Source organism: Dermacentor albipictus, chromosome 1 (genome assembly GCF_038994185.2).
Source record: "Dermacentor albipictus isolate Rhodes 1998 colony chromosome 1, USDA_Dalb.pri_finalv2, whole genome shotgun sequence".
Classification (NCBI taxonomy): Eukaryota; Metazoa; Arthropoda; class Arachnida; order Ixodida; family Ixodidae; genus Dermacentor; species Dermacentor albipictus.
In genome coordinates, this window is record NC_091821.1 from 374047198 (window position 1) to 374071224 (window position 24027).

At 48.4% G+C, this 24027-nt stretch overlaps 1 protein-coding gene and 1 long non-coding RNA gene across 2 annotated transcripts in view; one reads left to right on the top strand and one right to left on the bottom strand.

Annotated features, from left to right (window-relative positions):
- LOC135905473 (neprilysin-1-like) overlaps window positions 1–12891 on the bottom strand; it is a 39500-nt gene extending 26609 nt beyond the window's left edge. Inside the window, exon 1 of the mRNA XM_070531907.1 lies at window positions 12661–12891. Within this exon, the coding sequence (XP_070388008.1) occupies window positions 12661–12740 (80 nt within the window). The 5' untranslated portion in view covers window positions 12741–12891. The remainder of the gene's footprint in view (window positions 1–12660) is intronic.
- Window positions 12892–13140: 249 nt separating this feature from the next.
- On the top strand, window positions 13141–21290 carry LOC135901783 (uncharacterized). The gene is made up of 5 exons (XR_010564268.1): window positions 13141–13860; window positions 14080–14134; window positions 16234–16364; window positions 18874–19088; window positions 20175–21290. It is a non-coding gene; the product is annotated as an uncharacterized lncRNA (long non-coding RNA).
- The last annotated feature ends 2737 nt before the right edge of the window (window positions 21291–24027 follow it).

Sequence of the window (24027 nt, forward strand, 5' to 3'; positions counted from 1 at the left end):
ATGTCGTTGCTTCACCATTTCCAGCTCTGCTGTTCACTCATCGCGGTAGCGCAGTGAGGATGTGACGGTCTACTGCTGATCACCATTAGTCGCTCGATCGAATACTGACACACAGCGACTGCATTCTGGTGTAGGCAGAGTGTAAAAACGCTCGTGTGCTTTGATGTAACGTGGACGTTAATAAAGGTAATAAATATTCAACCGGAGCCGTCCTCTACGCTATCTCTCATTGCCCACAGCAGCTATTGTTTTATTTCAGACGCCGTAGGTTAAGCTGGACAAAGTAGTGACGAATATGCGTAGAGCCGACGCTTATACGTATAGTTGGACCGAGACTGCCAAACATAACGCTGACGCACGCTTTGAACCCTCTCGTAGGGCTTCGCCCCATTAATCGTTTTCGGAACAGAAGTGCTATACGTATATGATGAGCCTGTTTTCAATAGCAAAAGTTAGCCTACAGCGTTTTCTTTCTTTCTTCCTTTCTTTCTTTCTTTCTTTCTTTCTTTCTTTCTTTCTTTCTTTCTTTCTTTCTTTCTTTCTTTCTTTCTTTCTTTCTTTCTTTCTTTCTTTCTTTCTTTCTTTCTTTCTTTCTTTCTTATCATCACTTTACCACCTCCCACCGCTGCGTAGGGTAGCAAACCGGACGTGCGTTTGGTTGCCCTCGCTGCCTTTGTTTTCACTTTTCTCTCCCTCTCACTTTCTAGCTTGCAAACCGGAAATGAAGGCGCGCAATGCCGAAAGCGCACCTCACACTGAGCGTTCCGGGTTCCGGGTTCCGCACAGTTCCAGAAGCCATTCGTTACCGGCTTCATCAGCTTTTGGCTTTAAGTGCAGCTGTGAGTCGAAAGCGCAACGCTCGTACACGCGATGAGCGGGTTGCTGTAAGAGGAAAAAAGTCGCGAATAGTACGACGGAAGCTGAACAGGAAAAGCTGAACCCCTAACAGACGAACTGATGAGGAACGATGCAGCTGTTCAGCTGTGGAGCCTGTCACGCTGGGATGTATATATGATTGGGTTTCATGCCTATCCTTGTGAGATGACCGCTAAGGAACAGTTCGTATGCGATTGAAATCTATGACGCTTCCAGCTTCCTGCCACGCTCTCACCGATAAACTCTGACGCACATCCCGTGAAAGAAGGCACTGCAGTCAATTTTCTTTTCGTCTGCTTCAGGTGAAAAAAAAAGAATATATATATATATATATATATATATATATATATATATATATATATATATATATATATATATATATATATATATATATATATATATATATATATATATATATATATATATATATATAAAATTAGTACAGTGAAAGCTCGTTAATTCGAACTTCAATAATTCGAATTTATGGATAATTCGAACTGTACGATTTGGTCCGGCCAAGCTCCGCAGAAGTGTATGTATAAAAAAGTCCGTTAATTCGAACGCGAGAAGGTTCCCTCACGGATAATTCGAACTACGCTCGCCTGGCACACGGCCAGAGAAACGCGCCTACTGCCTACACACAAGGCTGTATTGCCTCCGAAACGGAGAGAACGGCGAGAGAAGGCAAAATCGGAAAAAAAATCTAACCGACGCGGGGTCAGCCAGAAGGCAGCGGCGGCTGCCGCCTCTCCGTTCTACGTAACCTCCGAGACTTCGTGCCCGTTGCGAATCTCGGAGGCTTTGCAAATCTTCTACAGCTGCTAATGTTGTGAGGAGATGGCATGGCAAGCGCCATCGTAACACAGCGAATCAAGTACGTCGCAACTGCGCTTGCAATCAAGAACCAACGAATCAGGGCCTTCGCCACCTTCACATGTTCAGCGTCTTTGTCTCGGCAGTCTTCATCGGTTGTGCACGTCTGTTTTCAGCTTAGGAGGTATCGGCCATCGCGATGCATTGTGATGGTGTTAAGCCTCGGCTAACGTTCGTTTCGATGGACATCGGTAGTGTGGCACAGTCGGACCCAGAGCTTCGACTTCAAGATGGCGTGTGCCCGCGGCACACGCCATCACTTTCTGACACCCCAAATTTCTGACATGCCCTACGGATTCCAAATTGCAGTGTACTGTTGCCCTCCTTCACTTTCGTTAGTTCGAACTTTCGTTAATTCGAACTGAAGTGGCTTCCCCTTGCGGTTCGAATTAACGAGCTTTTACTGTATTGCAATATGTCGTGTTTCGCCTGAGAGGCAAAACATCTATTGCTATAGCAAATTGCAAATTAGTAGACAGCCATAATAGGTAAGGACAGTAGTTTTATCGGCCAAATAAACTTGTAAACACTCGCTTAGTAACTAAATTACCAAGCATGGTGCCAGCGAGCACAGGCAAACATGCACACATAGCACTCAATGACCGCGGACACTCGCTGTCAAAACGCTAGCGTGAGGAAGTGCGGCAGCAACAGCGAGCGAATTGACCTTCGTGCTGTCTATCTCTTCAACGCTGAGCGATGAGAACACGGCACACTCAAAGATACGAGCCGTCGGCCCACCTGTGCCCCCAAAGCTGATCGCTTATCAAGACAAAAGCCCGCGCGAACGCGCGCAGCCGCCCTGTACACAGTTGTTGCCGTAGTACAACGCACCCCCTACCTCCTGTCCCTCCGACTCCTTGCACGCGACGGAAGATGGCGCGCTTCCTCCCCGCTTTCCGCCCGTGCGCACATGATATCGAGCCGTGATCGTCGGCTCAACCTGGCATACTTTCACTGGCACATATAGCATACGGCGTGCGGCGACGGTGTTATCGCCCTTGGACTTCATATGGAACACGACGCCGACCCTACAAAAATGCGCCTGGAGTGTCCATACAATTGCTATCAGAATAATAAGTGAAGAAGCCTGGAAATGCTTCTTTCAGTAATATTTATATTTAACAGACATAGAACTATTTAACAATCACATATGGTCAACCATGGGGGCCCGAAAAATTATTTGAATTTGCCTGTATTTCTTGCAAGTATATAAAATCTCAAGAAGATGCAGGAACAAAAGGCAATGAGTGCCTCAGAGACGTCCCTGATCCCACGCAGTAGCAGCAGTGCAGCACGCATAAAAAATGGACATTTGCTACAAATTTAATAATTCAACGAGGAATTGTACTTGGTGTTTAAGTCTACAGCATAAATGCATTGCTAGTTTCGGTAATGGTATCGTTGAGGTCATACGCAAGGAAGTACAATCAACATAAATTACTAGCAACATTCACAAGCAAAAAAGACAGCAGATGTGTGCAACCTTGAAGAATTACAACCCGATTTCTTTATTAAATTATGGGGTTTTACATGCCAAAACCACTTTCTGATTATGAGGCACGCCGTAGTAAAGGACTCCGGCAATTTCGACCAACTGGGGTTCTTTAACGTGCACTTAAATCGAAGTGCACGGGTGTTTTCGCCTCCATCGAAATGCGGCCGCCGTGGCCGGAATTCGATCCCGCGACCTCGTGCTCAGCAGCCCAACACCATAGCCACAGAGCAACCAAGGCGGGTAAGTAAGGCACACACTCACTGGGCCCGGTTAATTATAGCGCTTTCTCCGGACCTCCTTCTCGCCCACAGGTTAGATGTAGCAAGCTGATTCGAACACGGATATAGCGGTCCCCAAGAAACTGGGCATGATGCAAGTTGCATAAGCGGACATTTGCTACGGCGGGAACTGCCCAGCGCCAGGCGTTCTCCGCAACGCGAGCGTGTATGGTCAATCCCGCGCGTCATCCGCTGCATGGCGTCCCGACAAGGCACAAAGGACAGTCCTCGCTGTCCAAGCAGAGGATGCGTAGTAAAGAAAAGCATTACTTATGTGGTGGCTCTGCCTTTCCTTATGGCTTCTCTCTTTCTCTCCCTCTCTCTATCAAGAAAGAAAATCGAGCTTCAGCTGTATTTTTGTTGGACTTTCCAGCATGCTGCTGAAAGTAGCCGCTTTCAAAAGTCGGAGGGGGGGGGGGTGGCGAGAATGACATAGCCCTCCCATTTTTGACAGTGGGGGGGGGGGGCAAGTGCGCCCCTTGCCCCCCCACCACCCGGTAGATAGGCCTATGGGGAGGGGCGCAGTATGTGAACGCTGGCATGATGAGCGACAATCTGTGGAAGAAGATGACGAACGCGCGAGCAGCCAGTGGCACGTGTCGTTGATGATGATGATAGTTCTTGCTCGCACACATGAAAATTTCACAGAACCCTAGCCACAAACAGCGTCGCTGTAAAACGGTTTCTTGGGCAAGTTAGTGCTCGGTGATCGCAAGTGCAAGGGCAGGAAACGGGAGGAATGTCATACATTGAGTCAATTCAGAGCGGCTGTTAGCGCTTGCATGCATTTGGATAGCCTACAAGCTGTTTGTATATTATTCTACGGGCATCTAAAGACATCTTATAGAAACCCGATTTGTCCATACAAATAACGTACGTAAAGATCGCAGGAGCAATAGCTGATTAAAAGTGTATATACGTCTATTGGTTCATAGATTTCCCGTGGACGGGCCTTGTGGACTGTCGACAGACAGCAGAAAGTCAATGGTCTTATGGCGCAACCCTCATCGACGACTATTATCGCTTGCACTTTCCACGGCCTGAGCGCCTGAAGCGCGATCAGACGCAGTCCTATTCGTTGCTCATTATGCAATGCAAACGGGTGCAGTATATTCGCATTACTTAGCGTTAACTTTGTTGCTATCGCAGAGCAACTTTGCCGACGCCGTCAGGACGAGAGAAAAGACGGCTTACGTGCGCAGTGTTGCAAAGCGCGAGGCAGGAAGTGAGTTTGGCGCGCACGCGTACGCAATGGCGGAGATAAATTCAAAGCGCTCACCCAATTCGCTCGCTATCAGTATATGCTTGCTGCATCTGCCACGTAACTGACAAGCATAGACGCGTATTGCCGAATTCGGTGCTCGATTTCGTTTGCGCACGGGATTTCGTTCGTCTGGGCGCGCGTTGTGAAACAAGGTGTCCACTCGGCTCGCGTGTATATACTGTGCGTGCCAACCTCGCTGATATCGGGCACACTCTTGCAGCTCTCCCAGCAAGGCCTCTCGAAGCCCGGCCAGCTTGTACGTCGATAGTGCACTGGTTGCGTGCCCTTGTCGGTCGCTGCCGTGGATCGTTAAGGTCGGCGCTGATAAGCGGCCGAAAGCATTTCCACGGTCGACCCAGTGGCAACAGCGTTTCCCACGGCTTATTGCGCCGTATTCACAGAAGAGGCGGAACCCGCCGTAGTTGCTCAGTGGCTATGGTGTTAGGCTGCTGAGCACGAGGTCGCGGGATCGAATCCTGGCCACGGCGGCCGCATTTCGATGGGGGCGAAATGCGAAAACACCCGTGTACTTAGATTTAGGTGCACGTTAAAGAACCCCAGGTGGTCAAAATTTCCGGAGTCCCCCACTACGGCGTGCCTCATAATCAGAAAGTGGTTTTGGCACGTAAAACCCCATATAATATAATAAATAACAGAAGAGGCGGAAACCGGAGGCTGATTCGCAAAGCCTGACTCTCGGTTCGGAAGAACTGTTTGTCAGTGGTCTTTGGCTGCAATGCCGGCTAGTCTGGCTCTGAGCAAAGCTTGCCGGAATCGTGAAATGTTCTAGGTATTTATGTCACCATATATATTATGAAGCTACTAACTATAATAACCGTTTCAAGTGGTGTGTGCTTACTTATACTGTACGCTTCGCTGCATCTCCGATACGTGTTTCGTAAATCTGACCTACGTAATTTCCATCGGTTGTTGAAGTTTACGATACGTTCCGCAGTAGATGACACTGTATACAGACTGAATGGCATTGTGGGGCACGGAGGAACACTCGGAAGGTTCCAGCCACCTCTGGGCCTGTTCGCGTATTGTATTGCGAGTTCAGCGTTACGCGTTGAATATTTTTTTCCCTCTAAAGTTTTCATTTGTAAGTTACAACTTCGAAATTGCTATCTACGTCGTCCTTGTGTTTCTCTTGACCACCCGATTCACGGCCGATCCCCCGCTGTGAGTACGCGAAACGATCGCTCAGGATGACGATGATGGCACCAACAGCAGCATCAGGGCCATGTTGAGGGCTTGCGTGGCCAGGACTGTGCCGCGACTTCCCCACACTAACACCCAACGTGGTGCCCTGGCTGTGCCAAGAGAAAGATCGCGAATGTAAGGAGATTGCGGCGCTATATACTGTGCCCAGCTGATGGCCAAGGATCATCCTCCTCGGTCGGCGTGTCCAGAGGACCCAGAGCACCGAGAATCGCGAGTGAGGGAACGAGCGAGCCTTTCCCGCTGTAAGCAGCAGGAGAAGGGCTCATGTTCACGGAGGTCCCGGGAATCGTTGACAAGAGCATAAAATGGCGGCTATCAGCCGCAACAGGTTATACTGCTTCTAACACAGATCATGCTGATCTGCTTTGGTCTTGGCACCGTCGGGACTGGCCTCATCACCGGTTTCCTGTCTCAGCGACGGCTCGTCAGCTGACCTGTCGTCCTGCCACTTCTCGCGCACCGCCGATGCAGCGTCTTCGGCCACATTGGCGAGGCTCGCTCTTCGCTCTGCCAAAGGCGGCGATGTTCCGTTCAGGATTCACAACAGGCCTTGTTCGTCATATTACGATGGAAATTAAGTTTATTATTATTATTATTATTATTATTATTATTATTATTATTATTATTATTATTATTATTATTATTATTATTATTATTATTATTATTATTATTATTATTGACGCGCTGCACTTGTCCCTCTGCTATGGCCTTTGAGGCGGAGCGCAGTCGAAGGGCCGATTAGGTGTCTGTCCGGGCAGCCAGCCGGGTTTGAGTGCCCAGGACCTCGGACGATTCGGATGCACCTTAAACTCTGGTTTCGCTGCTTTCGGTGTGCCAGCTTGCAGCAAGTTGATTTCGCCCGGCGGTGCGCTGCGCGATGGCTCCAGTTCGGGACCTATCGCTGTCATCCTTATTTTTTGAAGGAGGTCAGAGGTTCTGGATTTCAGCACCGCGTTGCCTAATAGAATACAATCTTACAGCGGAAATGTGCGACACAAACGAAAATGAGAAGCCTCACAAACTGCTGAGTTATAGGCCCATAGTTTGTACCTCGCGATAGCAAATTAGCAGCGCAAGCGAAAGACGCAGGAGTGTACGCAGGCTCCCATGCAAGAAAGCCGCGGAAATTGCGCGCGATGGCACGTTATGCGTGAGCGATTTGTTCATCAATTAAGGAGATACGGCTTTTGAATGTGATACGCAGATCACTTTCGAAATGGCATCAAGTTTCTTTTCTGTCCTATATGTAATTCTTTGCAATTATCGTGTGTCTTTTCCTCGCATATACCGGCGTTATTCTTGCATTTTGTTACAACAAGTTTATAGAGTACACCACATCGATCCGGGAAAAAAGAAATTAAGCTAAATTAAAAAAGAAAAACGAATTAAAAGAAAACCTGCTTGCTCTGTATAGACTGCAGTAGGTACAAGTAAAAAGTCGTTGGAGTTGAACGCTGTTCCCGTCGCTCTCTCTCCTGCACTGTTAATTTCTTAGTTCTATCCACGGCTTGCGATAGTGATGCAATAGTGATGAGCTTCGTTTTGTGAATCGTTCAACCTCGAACGTTGGTTGCTCGTAAGATTGACGTGCCTACGTAAAACTATTGTGCTGACGATATCCATCTTGAGGTTTGTTTGATATACCTGTTCGTTACTGAGAACGATTTTTTGTGTTGTGGCTTGTATAAGGTATATGTTAGTTTTACTTTTTAGCAATAAGAAGCCCGTCATTTGACTTGATCGTGTTCACGAGAAACCCCGCATCACAAGTCGTAGGGTATATCGACTCATAAAGTAAGCAAGTGCACGTTTTCATTTGAATGAATCCAAATAACTTCATTCGGGTTCAAATAGAACTGTACGAGGCTTTGAATAGACCGATTGATCATTTACTTAAGCACTACTGAGCCTGTGTTTTGTGTCTACAATATATCCGTTATTATTATTTATATTGCAGCAAACATCTGCAGTGTTTATAACACTGCAAAAACTTTATAATACCGAGACCGATCAAGTTGTCCAGCGCTGTTTATTCCAAAAAAGGCAACGCCCCCGCTCACGCGCGAAGAAGTAGAAGAACAGGGAATATGATGATGGCTATGTACAAATGAAAACGACGAAGTACGTTAATAGGGCTTACAATATTGTCTTTCTTTCTCTTACCCCCCCCCCCCCCCCCCCCTTGTATTTACACACTCGTTTTTTTTCTTCTACTCGTTGCAGCTATTGTTGGGATAAGCAAATTAGGATGCATATTTTTCTGGACGCGCGATAGTAAACATTGTCAGGAGCGACACAGGGGACTAACTGGGCGAACGGCACGTGCTACAGTCGCGTGAGCGCGCGACGTTGGATGGCGGCGACCGCCGTCGATAAGCCGCGGGTACAAAAGGCGACCCACGCTGCTGCCCACGTGTGACGCGTGTGGAAAGCCCGTCCGCCAAGGGCTGGACCGTGACCTACATTTATGACGCGCGTTCACTTCTGGACGCTTTGTGCGTCACTTGGCTCTTGGCTCGTAGCGCCCAGCACCTTGCTGACAATAAAGCATGACATGGCCATCCATACCGAGGTCTAATACCTAGGTCACCTCCGAGAGAGAAGGAGATTCTTGATGATGGGAAGGAAAGGGTGGGGCAAAGTGCAGCGCAGTAATTGTCTCTCAGCAGAGGACACCTCACCCGCGCTGCACAGGGGGTAGGGAATGAAAGTAGAGGGAGAGAAAGTGTACCAGAAACAGCAGCACGCAGGCGTGGATCCAGGCTTTCTTTCAAAGGAGGGTGAGGGTTTGGAGGGGCGGGCTAGCATTGAGATGGTAATTGATGATGACGATGTGTTCTTTTAAAAATGCTGGCGTGTTAATTCGCTTCCATAATCACTGAATCTATCTTGTCACGCCTGAGTAAAGGCAAAGTAACAGCCGGGAAGGACTTCATGTGTTTGTCACCTGCCGCACGCTGGCGTTGCGCACACAAATTTTAAGAGGAAGCTTTAGCTCGGGTGCTCCTATGTAAATACATGCAAAAGGAGAATTTTTCTCGGCAACCACAGCGCCAAATTTGACGAGCTTTGTTAAATTTAAAAGACAAACCTAAAATCTAGTGCCTGTTCGTTTCGAATTTTTGATTTAGGCCGTCAATGTTTTATTAAAAATAAAACGAAACTATCAAGTTTCCAACTCTGTAACTCAGCAATGAAAGATGATGTCACAATTATGTGAATTGCATCTAACAGTACATCTAAAGCGGACAAAATTGATATGTTACACATGAATCTCAAAAAGATTAGTATAATATAAAAATATAGCTCTTGCAGAACCCCTGTGCACCACATAAGAAATTCACGTAAGATATTAAATGACATATCAAATTTGTCCGCTTTCAATGATCTAGTGGATGTCGTTTAGAGAAACGCGATATCTGTTCTTTATGCAGAGCTATTAATTTGTAAACTTCGTGCTTCTATTCTTTTTCAAATTTCCGAATTCTTGAAAATATTTTTAACAAAATTCAGGCCCTAAATCGAAATTCCGCTTCCAACAGTCACTAGAATTTAACTTTCTCTCTCAAGTGCAACAAACTTCATTAAAATCGACCCAGGGGTTATCTCAGAAAATTGTTTTTCCATTTTAAATGTATTTGAATAGGCCGCGTCGGAGTTGGGCCCGAGCTAAAGCTTCCTCTTGAGGGAGGGGATTGCGGGAGTCCGGACATCCAGAAATCCCCCCTGGATCCGCGCATGATTTCTCCGAGTTCTGGTTGACGCCACGAAGACAATATCAAAGGGGCGCGAGATGTGGTGCGCATGCCGAGTCACTGCTTCGACTCAACCTCCCCTTTCCGTATTTGGATAGGTGCGATAGTTGTGGGCCATCATCATCATCGTGGCGGCATGCCAGTGGGAAACTCGGCGCCGGGCCATCCCGATCGCAGCTAGCCTTCGTTCATTTGAGATGATCGTTGAAGTTTAATGCTTTAATGGTTTAATGCTTTAATGGTTCAAGACTAATGGAAATTAGTGAGACCCGACGGCTACAGCACCCGGCAAGCAGTGTTGCCAAAGTTCCATTCCTACGTGGGCCGGCACGAGCGAGCATGAGAACTTTGAGAAGACGATAGTCGACGACTTCTTCCGGTAGCGCGTAATTCTTGTGAAAATTCTAAACGTAGATTTTCGCTTGCTTCAGCCTGCTTAGTTAACTGCATCTATTAATATATACAAGGTAACAGTAGGAAGAGGCGAACTGATTCAAACATTCTGCTTGCTTCGTGCCAATTCTATCGGCCAATGGCAGCTCTCTACGGGAAGCTGCTCGATTATGTCAAGGAGCAGCCGCCGGCAGCGCCAAAACGAGCGAGGAGAAAGAGAATGTTTTAAAAGAGAGTGTTTAAGGCAAAGTGAACTTCAATAATAATAATAATATTTAGGGTTTTAGTGGTCAAAACCACTTTCTGATTATGAGGCACGCCGTAGTGGAGGACTCCGGAAGTTTTGACCACCTGGGGTCCTTTAACGCGCACCTAAATCTAAGCACACGGGTGGTTTCGTATTTCGCTCCCATCGAAATGCGGCCGCCGTGGCCGGGATTCGATCCCGCGACCAAAAGTGAACTTCCCGTTTCGCTTCGGAGCTCCGCGCGCCGCGCACGACTGCAAAATTTGGCTGAGTTGTTCACTGCATGCAGCGTGTGTTATCGGCAGAATGTGCTTCAAACCCGTTGGGTGGTTCTGGACCCTTTTAAGCAACATTTATAAATAACCGCTTTGAAATAAACGTACGGTTACTTCGCAGGACTGCGGTGGCCACCATGAGGTGACGTGTGATACGCGGTAATTTGTCGATAATTAACAAACGTTCATTAAATACATCATTTAAGCTTTTCATGTCTGCGGGCTCACCGTAATTGGGAAATTGAAGCGAGCTCTACGTAATAGTCATCTCAACTTTTGGATCTCACAGTGTATCACAGCCGTGACCGTCCCGGATAATTATCTCGCGCGTCAAACCCAATGATAATTGCCAAATAAAAACGTCAGATCCCAAATTACGAGTCTTCATGAAACCGCTAAACCCGTGGCAGTCCCGAGGCCGCTGAAGATCCCGCTCAAGTTTTGCGATCATGAGTATATTGAACATGTAATATCACTGCGCGTGTAACAACACGTGATTGCAGTATAATAAATGTCGAAAGAAAAAAGCCCCAGAAAGTAAGAGCAGATATAGGTAACTAATATCAGAACGCCTTCAACGATCACACTCTAAAAACAGTTGCACCCCTGGGGGTGTGTATTTGCCACACAACAATAATCGTCATCTGTCTTGCCCGCATTTCCTCCTTTAACGCTGCGGGCCCGGTACTTCCAAGTCACGAACGGCATGCGCGTCATCAGCATGCCAGAGCATTCTCGACAGGAAAGTAACGAGCGCAGCGTTTTCAAGAAAGGAAATGTGGGCAAGACAGATGATTATTGTTGCATGGCAAAATGTACACCCCAAAAAGAGTAAACTTTTTTTACAGTGTAACGATTGAGGGAAGCCTCAGACACCGCTGCATGCCAGCGTTTCGACAAGAATATTGTCTTCGTTCATTGCAACAACAGCGCACTTGTTGAGCCACTGTTCACCGCTTCCTCTGCATCTTCCTGTGGCCCCTTTTCCACTATGGATATCGGTTCTAGTACTTTGCGTATGGTCGTGAACTACTGGAATATGCTACATATGCTCCGCCTTCTTAGAAAAAAGAAAGCCTCTTCTCGTCTAACGTCACTGCATGGGAAGGTTTCAGCTATACGAGCCTTGAAGTATGTGCTATACTTTTGCCTTCGTTGCCAGAATTTTGCGCTCACTTCGCTGGGATCATTAACCAGGGCAAGTTTTTCTTAATGCGTGTCTGCATAAGTAACAATGGTCGAAACTATTTTCCGTTCAGCTGAAGATCCCTTGTTATAGAAAGACGTGGATAGGGAAGGATGGGAAGTATAAGATAAGGGCGCCTTTCGAAGATTTTAATATTCGAAACCTTCATTTCGCTTTTCGAGAGGGCATGGATAGACAGCGCGCTTGCTGCTGATACTTATGGAAGCGTAACCGTGCGCAGCTTGGCAGTGCAGGCTGCAGAAGTGGACGAAGATAAAGAATACAGGTAGTGCTCGGGCGAACATGTTTGCTTACGCCTGCAACGCTCTCTCTCTCCCTCACACACACACACACACAGACACGCGCGCGCGCACACACACACGCGCGCAAACTGAAAACCTCCAGAAAAGCTTTTCCCAATAAATAATTTCTCCCGCTAAACACAGCAAAGTGTCGCTAAATTTAGCGGGACAACCGCCATGTTGCGCGCACGCAAGGTAATATAAATTCACCTATAAACTATAAACAACTTGCACTAAATGCGCATATGTAGACCAACGACACTCATACCTGCACCATATATCACGTTCACACGAGCATTTAAACAAAAGTAAGCGCAAGCAGCGTTCGCAACAATACCCATACACACGCTGATCAAAGTAAATTGATTAGTTCGGGATCTAGATGAAATATCCTATACAGAGAGTGAAAATGCGTATCTTCCGTACGTATGCAACACTGAACAACAGCGCATATGGAGGCGAGCACATTTGAAGTGTATGTAAACTCACAGTTCTAACGACCCTAGGCGAGGGACATCGAAGTGGTACGACTTGCGCGCGGCGTCCCCGATGGCAGAATTGAGAAGCATAACAGTATTTCCCGCGCCGGTCAACAATCGCACACGCGCGGGCGCGCCACTCGAGCAGCGGCGGCCTGTCCCACCGTATTGCGCTTCACACGCACACCGTCTACCACGACTCGCCGGCGCCTCACACGGAGCGAATAACTCTTCGCTTTCCTCCGCGCCGTCAGCCTACGCCGCCTTCTTATCAGCGCCGATAGGTTCGAGATGGGAGCGCGGCATTGTCCTCCTCCGCTGTGCGTGCGTATATGGGCGCGTGTTTGCGCGTGCGAGGCGCCTTACAGCCTGGCGTCATCGCTGTCGGGATAACGCGACTGTGGGAGTGTCCGGGGACGAGAGGATCCCGGATTTCTTTTTCTTTCTTTTTTATTGCTCTTTGCTCTTTCTAATGCTATCTTCGGCTGGTCGTTTCTGAGCACTCTGGAGCGCTCTCGCAAGCGGCGTTGTCTTCGGCTGCTTGAAAGAGGGTGCGCGCCCTGCGTTCGGCTGGTTCTTCTCGATTGCTCTCCTCTATCTTGGAGCGCTCTGAGGCGCTCCGAGCCCTGTCGTCGGAGCAGTCATCGAGATTGAAACGTCATCGCAGCGCCGGGTCGCTGCTGTTGGCGACGGCCCACCGTAACCTTGGCAACCTAGGCCACTGCATGCTGGCGTCTCGACGAACGTTCGTCCCGCCGGCACGTCCGCCGGTTTTTCCGGCAGCACCGGGAGCTTTGGATAGGCGAAACATCGGACGTTGGCAGTAGTCACGTGGTTTCGCATCAGCAATTTCCTCCTCCGAGAGCGAGTCGCACGTTCGGCTTGCGCGCTTGTCCCCTACCTTTGAGCTCGGGAAACGACCCATCTACCCGACTCTGCTTCGGGGCATACAGGCGACCAGTCGAACATACCATAAGAGGTGGCACATCCGACACGAACACATTCGCGTCGGCGTGTGTGTGTGTGTGCGTGCGTGTACGCATTTACCGCTGATCAAGGCATTCGTATCACTGCCAGGAAATACCTGAGTGAAGTGGTCTTCTTAGGACGAGACAGACTGTTTGTTCGTATAGGGCGTTATTGATACAGTGAAGCCGATGGGCCCCAGTGAACTTGGGGTCATGTTGACGTCGTGGGAATGATGTCGCAGGTAACACTGAAGTTGTCAGTCGCAAACTTGCTAGTGATGTGACATGTATAATTGCACCATAGGTGAATATTTAACACGCACGCAAGCGATGTAACGTCCTTTTACGTAACGTCGTATCCTCCGAATTGTAATCGCGGTGTGCGATAACTAGAATTAGACACCTACAAAAATATTTTACATTGTTTCGCTGTGCTTGAATGCCCTCTGCATGAATTATAGGAACCCGGTTCCGTACGTCGAGAGAAGCTCTCAGCATGTGAGCCGCTGATAACAGGTATGCCAAGTCCTCTATCGATTTATGTGATCGCAGCGCTCTTACAGAAAGCATGCTTGCCATATTGACTGATTTATGAGCGGAAAGAACAGCCGAGTGAATATTTTTGGGTGAGTGCGATGCTGTGCTGCTGGATAGATAGATAGAATAAACTTTAATGTCCAACGGAAAAGGTGATCTACCCACCCCCCGACACGCAGGTCAGGGGGCGAGTGCCGCCGCCTCAGATGCAGGCTGGTAGGTCTTCGGTCCCAGCAGCCTCTTCAGCCAGTTGGACGAGGCGAAGCTGGAGCTCAGAGTCTGAGCTGCGCAGCAGGGTCTCCCAGGTGTCTCTACTATTTATTTTGTGCGTTCCCCCGGGAGAGTACGGGCATTCCCATATTATGTGGTCGAGGGTCCCTCTCGCCCCACAAAGATTACATTTATCGCTCCTGGCCTCGGGGAACATGTGGTTCGCCATAACCGGGTGCGGATATGTATAAGTTTGTAGTCGTCTCCACGCGACTGCTTGTTTGTTGTTTAATTTTGGGTCTGGCGGGGATACCAGTCTACGAGCCAATCTATAATGCTGCGTGATCTCCCCATATTTTAGCATGCGCTCTCCGCTCCCTCGGTCATCGAGGGGCCCCGTAGCGGCTCGGCGGTAGAGGTCTCGAGCCAGCTCGTGGGCCGCCTCGTTGCCGGGGACGGCTTCGTGCGCCGGAGTCCAAATTATTTGAATTTTTCTATCTAGCTTTCTCTGGCCTAGGATTCTGGCCGCTAAGGGCGAGATCCTTCCCTTGCTAAAATTTTGTATGGCAGTTTTGCTGTCACTGATCACAAATTTCGCGTCCGTTCCAGCGCAAGCTAATGCGATCGCAATTTCCTCGGCAACTTCTATATTGCGCCCGCGCAGAGTGACAGCGGTCACGGGAATACCCCGGCCGCTGACGGCCGTTGCCACCGTAAAACTGCCGCTACCTCCCGCCGCGTCTACGTAGGCCACCTCATGTTCCGAAATATTACCGAATCTAATTTTTAATGCTTCGGCTCGTTTATGCCTCCTGTCTATATATGTTCCGGGTGCATGTTTTTTGGCAGGGGGGGAATAATCAGATTTTTTCTAACTTCCCTATCTACTTCCACCTTTTGGGTGGGGCCTCTGTCTGGATTTATTCCAACTTTGGCCAATATGGCTCTTCCTGTCCTCGTGGTGCTAAGTCTCTCAATTTGAGAGGTTCGCACCGCTTCCGCCAGTTCCGCCCATGTGTTGTGCACTCCTAAAGCCATCAATCTCTCTGTTGATGTACACATGGGCAGTCCCAGCGCTCGTTTTACGCATTTTCTCATTAGAGAATCAATCTTTTCTTTTTCCACCACTTTCAAATCGAGATATGGCGTTTCATAGCTCACCCGGCTGAATATGTACGCCTGTATTAGTTTAATTAAATGTTTCTCCTTTAGCCCTCTGCCTTTGCTGGCCACCCGCCTAATTAGACTCATAGTCTGCATTGCGTGATTCTGCAGCCTCTTGACGGTCTCGCCATTGTGGCCGTGTGTCTGGAGAATCAGGCCCAAGATTCTAATTTGCTCTACTATTGGTACCTCTTTACCCGCCACTTTAATTTTAATCTCCGACGGTGCCTTGCACCTTAAGTGTTTCGGATTGTATATAAACAATTCTGATTTCTGCGGTGAGCATGCTAGGCCTCTCTCGGCCGCGTAATCGACTATGATGTCGGTGGCGGCCTGGAGCAGGCTTTCGACGGCTTTCATTCTGTTTGTGAATGCAGAGAGAGAGAGAAAGCGGAAGGAAAAACGGGGGTTAACTAGACGTTTTCTTTTCAGCTACTGTACAAGGGGGGGGGGGGGAGGAGGAGAGGTGAACTAAGATAAGGCTCGAGTTCATATCAATCACATGCACTGGGTGAGACGCAGCGTGCCTACAGTCGGGCACTCAAGTATGCCTCCTTCGGGTGCTGTAGCAGAGCTCGTGTGGCTTCCCGGTCTTATGAAAGGCGAAGTCACCTTCTCTCTCTCTTTTTTTTTTGCGATAAAGACTTGCCCTTAAGGCATAATTCTTGGTGCGTGTATGTGTATTCACCTTCTCAGGAACTTAGTTTCAGTAGAAGACCGATTCTACAGTCTGCTCAAGACGCACCGGAGAATCTGCCGCTGTTCGTCGTCCCCGGAATTCACTGGCAGATGAGGTACTCGACGGAATTCTCACATCTGCAGTGAGCGCGCCTAGGTGAGTCAGCCATTACAATGCGATAGCAGTGTTGATTATGGAAGACTTCTCCAACCCACAGTCAATAAAACAGGGCTGCGTCCCATTGTTAAAGATTTGGCGCTAACTGCATACGTAATGACGGATCGAGGCAGCGTAAGCGACGGTTGAAGTTCTTTGAAGCCGAATTGTTTTAATACGCCATTCGACATTTCGTCTTGAAGCTGCGTCAGTCCTTGAGGTTCCTGAAGCTCGGAAACTTCCGTAAGTGGAGTGTGCGGGAGTGCGATGGTGTGACCCAAATGCTCACAGCAAGAAACTCTGAGATATGTCAGGTATATAGCTCACAAAAAGTCTGTCAAGCAGTCACGATGCGTTATCCAAAGGACGCCTAAAAAGCCAAGGAGTTGGCAGCTATCAAATGATTTGTCAAATACCGCTTAAAGCACAAGCAGGCCACGGTCTCTATATACATAGTATTATTATTAAGGTGCGACGCCGTAGCTTCCTCAACGACGATCTCCTGGAAAATCCGATGCCACCGTGACAGAGACGTCTGGCCCTGCCGCATACTTTCAACCTTCAGTCGTCTACCTTTACCCAAAACTTTAACCTACCTTACCTCTACCTACCTTACCTACCTATCTACCTCTACTACCTCTACCTCCACCTCTACTCTACTACCTCTACTACTCTACGTCTACCTCTACCTTTAACCGTGCAGCCGCCACCACTGCGTCTGAGGATACGCGCCGTCAGCATAAGCACCACATGCAATCAGCAATTGCGCTGTAGGTTGTGGGGACCGATGACGCTGCTACTGCACCGGAGCTCCGCGACAGAGCGGACTTTCAAGTGTATTCCCTACACGCAAGACAAAGAGCGGCCAGTCGTCGCAAAGGTGAAGAGCCTCGTGAATGTCGTGCATGTATTTATTCCTGGAAGACATGCGCACAATGAACTACAAGTCTTGGTCACTCCTTTTGTAATTTATGTTATTTTTTTAGAAGTAAGGGCAACGGTCCCTCTGCCAATGCCGCTTTAGGGAGAAGGCACGAAATCGTCCACCGTGCTTTCCGGGTAGTGCGCAGCGGTGAGGAATGAGGGAGGAAAGCAGGATGGCAGATATGGTGGGACCAGATCGTGCGCTCATTCTCTGCTCCATTTTCTGTGGGGCACGTCACGTGGAATAGCAACAATTTGCTCATAAAAGTGAGAGCCATGCCAGTTTGCGTGGCCTCTAGCACTTTCAAGCATTGCACCGCATTCGTGATGGCGGGCCAGTTTACTCAGCGCATTTAGCTTCGTGGTCGGTCCGGGTTGTCGTCTCTGTCATAAGCCACGGCATCGTCCTCGTCATTAAGCTGTCGTCATCGCCCTACCGTCTCCTTCCCAGATAACCATTTATGTTCCATAAATACCTAGATTTATCGAAACATTACAAATACACACCATGCATATTCTAAGTCCCATGCAGATCACGTTGCTGTAACGTGTAAGGATATCTCAGATGGACATAATAATAATAATAATAATAATAATAATAATAATAATAATAATAATAATAATAATAATAATCAGTCCTGCAGGCGAATTTCTGCCGTCGCCGTCGCCGTGAGGCTCCGCATAAATTCTTGGGGCGATAACATCGTCGGCGCACGTCGTATTCTTTGCGTGCGAATGAAAGCACGCTAGGGAAGCTGACGACCGCGGCCCAATCTGGCGTGCGCAAAGGAAGAAAGCGGAGAGCAAACGCGCCATCTACCGTCGCGCGGAAGGCCGTGGGGGGATGGGAGGGAGTGAAGGAGGGGTGGAGGGGGGGGGGCGCTGTGCTTTGGCAGCAACTGCACATTTCACTTCCTGGCGCAAGGGGAACGACGATCGCGGTTGCATCACGCGCGCCATACACGGAGGAAAGCGGGGAGGGGGGCGGCTCGACACCGCCAACAAAGTGCGTACTTTGCACGGCCGCGCGCGCCCTTCTTGAACGATATTTGCGGACGGCTCACACGTTTGCGCGCGCTCTGTTATCGTCAGTGTTGCGGAGTTACCACTGCGGAATTAGAATGATTTCATTTTCGCGACCCCGGAATCGAATGGGAATGGACCGACAATGCCTAATGAAGGTAATGGGAATGGAAATAATGCAATTAAGCGCTTTTTGCCCGGAATGGAATGGGAATGGAATTACGTCTTTTTCTGAAAACAAAGCGCTTTTTCGTCTACGCGCTGTCTTTTGTCAAAGTATGCTGAAGAACCAACCAGCCCACGGTCAAACATACGTAAGTCAGGGCCTAGAATTTACGAATAAAGCAGTATTTTTTAAATGGCTTGGCTGATTACAAGCACGGTACATTTGTAAACAACGCGCCTACTACAATCCTGTCCGCCTACTACAATCCTGACGGAGCCATACAGCTGCTCGTATCAGCTCTACGCAGAGTTGCTGAAGTGAAACATCGCTGACAAGGTGAAATATGTATTTACGTCCAATTTCGGCTCCATTAACTGTTTTCATTTCATTTTCCAGGTCCTTCGCGTGGCGACAGATAACGTCATCAATAATAAAGGCATTTGCATTTACCGGGTGGTAGACTGAAGAGGACGATGATGATTACAATTTCGACGACTGCCCGGAACGCTTAACGAAAGGAGCTTTTAAGCGAGTTCCATTAGTTGGAGCAATTTCGATCTGGCTGCGCCGCCCACAGCCTGCAGCTTGCCGCAAAAGCCGCCATTCGGCAGGTATGCGCTATTAAATAACATATTGGTTTCATATTATGTGCATTGATACGTCGTTCATTAATTACTATTTTCATTAATAGTTGTCTGTGCCAAGCTTTGTTAAATAATTTGCCATGAATGTATGGACAAAGAACGTAAGAATATAATGCAGTTTGAAAAGTAAGGGCAAACAACTGCACTCATTACAGTTTGGTGCTTCAAAACTTTATTATGCAACTAGCACCAGCTCATGTTTAGCCGAGTTTTCGAGCGTGGTTCGCTTTTTCATCTTGGGGATTCGCGGTGCATTTTGCTGCCATTGCCGAGGTCACGAACTCTGCTTCCCATCAAATAGTGGCTGCGGATCATTTTTATGCCGCAGGCCAGGCACCAAGCTTACGCGGCTTTGAGGTCTGCTCTCACCACGTCAATCAACCGTTCTAAAATACCTCTAAGAGCAAACAAAAACAAAACTGGCACATCATGTAAAAAACGCCCACGGTTACCCGAAGTTACATTTTAGGGGATTTGGATTTGGTTCATTCCTTGTTCAAGCTATTTTTGTCTTATTGTATTTTGGGCTCCTTGCTATTTTTCTCATTTCGTGATCTTCCTCTCCTTTTTTTCTGGATCACACCTCCCCGCCGGGAGAAATGAAATCCTGCGTACGTCATTCCTTCTAGTACAAGTGGCCCTGCCCGTCAACACAGTTGCCTCGCGTATAAGACCAGTCAGCGAGGCGGCAGTTTGCTGGTAGTCTGTTTACTTGAATTACGAAGCCCATTTCACTAATTTAATACCAGCCGTAGTGCCATAGCCATGGCACTACTAGCACGACATTTATTCCTAAAGAACAGGAAGGTTCAGCCTATGCATTAATGTGCACTCAATTTATCGTAGGACTGGAGAAAACGGCTGTTACTGTCCCCACTTCATTTTATCTGATGCAGTCTTGAAGAGTGTCAGTGTGTCGTCGAGTGAAATACCGTACGATTACATATGTCATCATTCTCTTTCTGAAATTCTATTGTATTGCATGGTTGCCGTTTGCGCTACCTGTACTTACAGTGGCAATATTCACAAATTGTTGACCTCGCTTTATTTTAGGGCCCAAATGCCGAGGAAGTCGTACTAATATGCGGCGCCATCGTTCCATCTATACGCAAGAGCACCGCCTACACGGAAGAAGTGTTGAACGTGGCCGGTCGGTATCTGGAATCTCACAGCGCGACGAGGTGGAACTCGCAGCTTCTGATGATGAGAAAGCGCTTAACACTTTTTCGGATCATCCAGGCCTGACAAAAACTCTGCACGTGTGCAAGAAGGCCAAACTGTCTAAATATGAGCTGAGGCTGAAGACAGACTTGCTTGAGCTTCTCTTCCCTGTAAAGGAAGCCACGGAGTTGCTGCAGAAAAGGCACGAGACAACCGGGCTTTTGCTTCCCGCGCTGCGAAATATCGAAGTTTCTCTCGCGGAAATCTAAAGCAAAGGCGCACTTCTTAGCAAAGAGGCGGCTAAAGGCCTACAGCGTAACCTGAAGAGGCGGTTCGCAAGCAGGTGGTCTGATTGTGTTCTTTTTATGGGTGCCCTCCTAGACCCACGGTTTAGGACTTCTTGGTATTCAGCTGCAACACCGAGCAGGTGCGTTCTGATATGTGCTGGGGAGGAGGCCTCTTTTGTTAGGGCAGGACAGCGCCAGCACTTTCGCAAATACACACTCTGATGCAGGACCAAGCAAACTGATGTTTAAAAGCATCGGGCAAAATGAAAATGCCCACCGAGACAATATGCCTGGGTCCATTGCGGGGGAAATTTCTCTTTATCTTACAGAGGGATCTTGCGCAGACACAGTCAAGTCCCTGACCTATTGGAAAGCGAACGATAGGCGATTTCCCTTGCTTTACCGCCTCGCAATGCAGTTTTCACTGTGAATGCGGCGTCAGCTGACGTGGAACGCGTTTTCTACGGCATCCCTGATAACGACAGCGAAGCGAAATCGGCTTTGAAACGCCTCTTTCGAGCAGCTCATGTTTGTGAAGCGCAACACATTGACGTAGGCGGCAATGGTTTTGTCTCGCCTTCCTTCCCCCTCTTTTCTCTTTCTTTTTCTTTTCGGAACTAACCGTTGCAGAAGCCATCATTTACACTTCGGGTTTTCGAAACTAAATGGCGAAGCGCCCATTTTTGTAAAATATCCAGGAATAAAACCAAAGTAAAGCTTCTTTTTGCACCTTGCAGTGCTTGCGACCTTTATTGCGGCATTTAAAAATCACGAGGACACCTAAGCGAAAATACGCTATATCGTCATTTTAGCATTAACACATTCCACCTCAAACAATATTAAAACATCGCATACCGCTAAAACATGCTCACCATGCAAATACTATAGGTAGCGCGAGAACTACCCTTATGGGAATTAGTATACGGTGCACGGTTGTACTGCACATATGTCACCAAGCTACTATCCCTCGACCTTGGTAAAGTGTTTCGCGTATTTTTGAGTTCTTAACGCGTCTTATGACATCGGCTTTGTGGTGCGTTCATCGGTAACTCGATAGAACTACCAAGATGCCTTTCCTACGTTGAGGAATTGCAGGAATGGAATTGAATTGCCCGGCCATTCCCGGAGTGGAAATGGGCTAAGTTTTTCCATTCCGTGGAATTGAAAGGAATGTAATTGCGTCAAGTTCTAATTGCTTAAAAGATATTGCGCGACATAAAAAACGACACGGACGTGAAAGAAGACGACACACCAAGCGCACGTCTTCTTTCACGTCCGTGTCGTTTTTTATGTCGCGCAATATCTTTTAAGCAATGGATTACCAACTTGCCCGGAATGCTGCTCTCATTAAGTTCTAATTCCCCGGAATGTGATTGGAATGTAATGGGGGCACCCATTACGCAGGACTGCAGTGGTTCTCGCCGCTCTTGCGTTGAAGCGATAGACCGCACGAAGGTCACTTCGCTCGCTGCTGCTGCCGTACTAGCTCACGCCAGCGTTTTGACAGCTAGCGTCCACGCTCATTGAGTGTGATGTGTTCATGTTTGCTTGTGCGCGCTGACACCATGTTTGTTAATTCTATTATGTTGAATTCCAATGGCGGAGTCGGAGCAGCCGACGGACTCCGCGAGCGAGCACTCGACTCTGGCGTAGAGCAACGCCTCCAGATCCGCGAGTGGAACACAACCTGCGCCGTCGGAGCAAGGCGGAAACGGAAGTTCTATCACCGAGTTACCCATGATACCTTGGGCGTTGTCATTTCCTTCCGCTGTTGGCTCCCAGCACCGCCGCACCGGTCACTTGTCTCTTGAGCGCCGTTCAACTTTTGCTTTTTTAAAAGTGCGCAATGGATATCTCGCCAAGCGTGCAGCAGCTTTTGCTTCCTCGCGAGTCGTGACCGGTGGCGCCTCCCAGCAGACAAACGTGGTAAAGGAAATACGTCACGCAGAGTTCCGGTCCACTCCGCCGATTTTGGCGGAGCATCTTTTTCTGCTTCACGGAGTGACTCCCGCTCTGAATCCCCTCCGACTCTCTCATTGGAACACCTTACTCCCGCCCTCTCTCTGCCATTGAAACAAACTTGCTCCGAAACGAGCAGAAAAACTTGCTCCGACTCCGCCATTGGAATTCAACATTAGTAAGCGAATGTGTCCAAGTTAATACGGCAGATAAAGCTACTATCAATCTCGGCCACGGTGGCCGCATTTCGATGGGGGCGAAATGCGAAAACACCCGTGTGCTTACATTTAGGTGCACGTTAAAGAACCCCAGGTGGTCGTAATTTCCGGAGTCCTCCACTACGGCGTGCCTCATAATCAGAAAGTGGTTTTGGCACGTAAAACCCCGTAATTTTTTTTAAGCGACTATCCTTCCTTCGTATAGACGCGCGCTAATTTGCTATCTCAATCGATGCTTCGCCTTCCCGGCGAAACTGCGGCTTCTTCTTTTCTTTTTTTTTTGACCACTGATTTCCAATTACCCCTGTCTTGCGCAGCTGATATGAACTAGCGCCTGCGAAATTCCTCATTTCATCACTCCGCCTAATCTTCTGCCCTTCTCGATTGCGCTTCCCTTCCTTCGGCTCCTATTCTGTAACTATAATGGTCCACCGGTTATCTTATCTACGCCTTACGTGGCCTTCCCAGCTTCATTTCTTTATGCGAAAGCATCAAATGGCCCATTAAGCGATAAAGCCGGCGTCTGAAGAAGCGAAACGACACCTAAATTGCCATTGGCTGCGACGCCAAGTCACGTGCTCGCCTCGACGGAGCAGAGCGGGCGAAAGGGAACGCCTGCTTCCACGCTGATGCGCAAAAAAAATTAAAAAAAAATTATGGGGTTTTACGTGCCTAAACCACTTTCTGATTATGAGGCACGCCGTAATGGAGGGCTCCGGACATTTCGACCACCTGGGGTTCTTTACCGTGCACCTAAATCGAAGTACACGAGTGTTTTCGCATTTCGCCCCCATCGAAATGCGGCCGCCGCGGTCGGTATTCGATCCCGCGAACTCGTGCTCAGCAGCCCAACACCATAGCCACTGAGCAACCACGGCGGATGCTGATGCGCTAGGTGTTGCGTGAGGGAAGAGGGCATCGCCGCGACGCCACGTTACCTTCACTCTCTGAAGCCTGTGTTATACGCGCGTTCCTTGCCTTTACAGGCTCGGTAACCGCTATAATAAAGCAATTAATGTATAAAAAACAGAATAAGTTCTAAAGGAAAATCGTTCGTGGTATAGTGAGTACCAAACCTACAACCCCACGCTTCGAAGTCGACTGTCGTACCCGCTTGGCTAAACCAGCGCCTCCAATATAGCAGGTCAGTATACAGTCTGCTTTCTCATATCATGCTACTTGGACCAAAATTTCCATTACCAATGCCGGCGTGACGAAAGCGGCGGCGTCAAAGTCACCGCGGCTTACTCGGGAGCGTCCCCATTAGCTTCGATGGAAGTC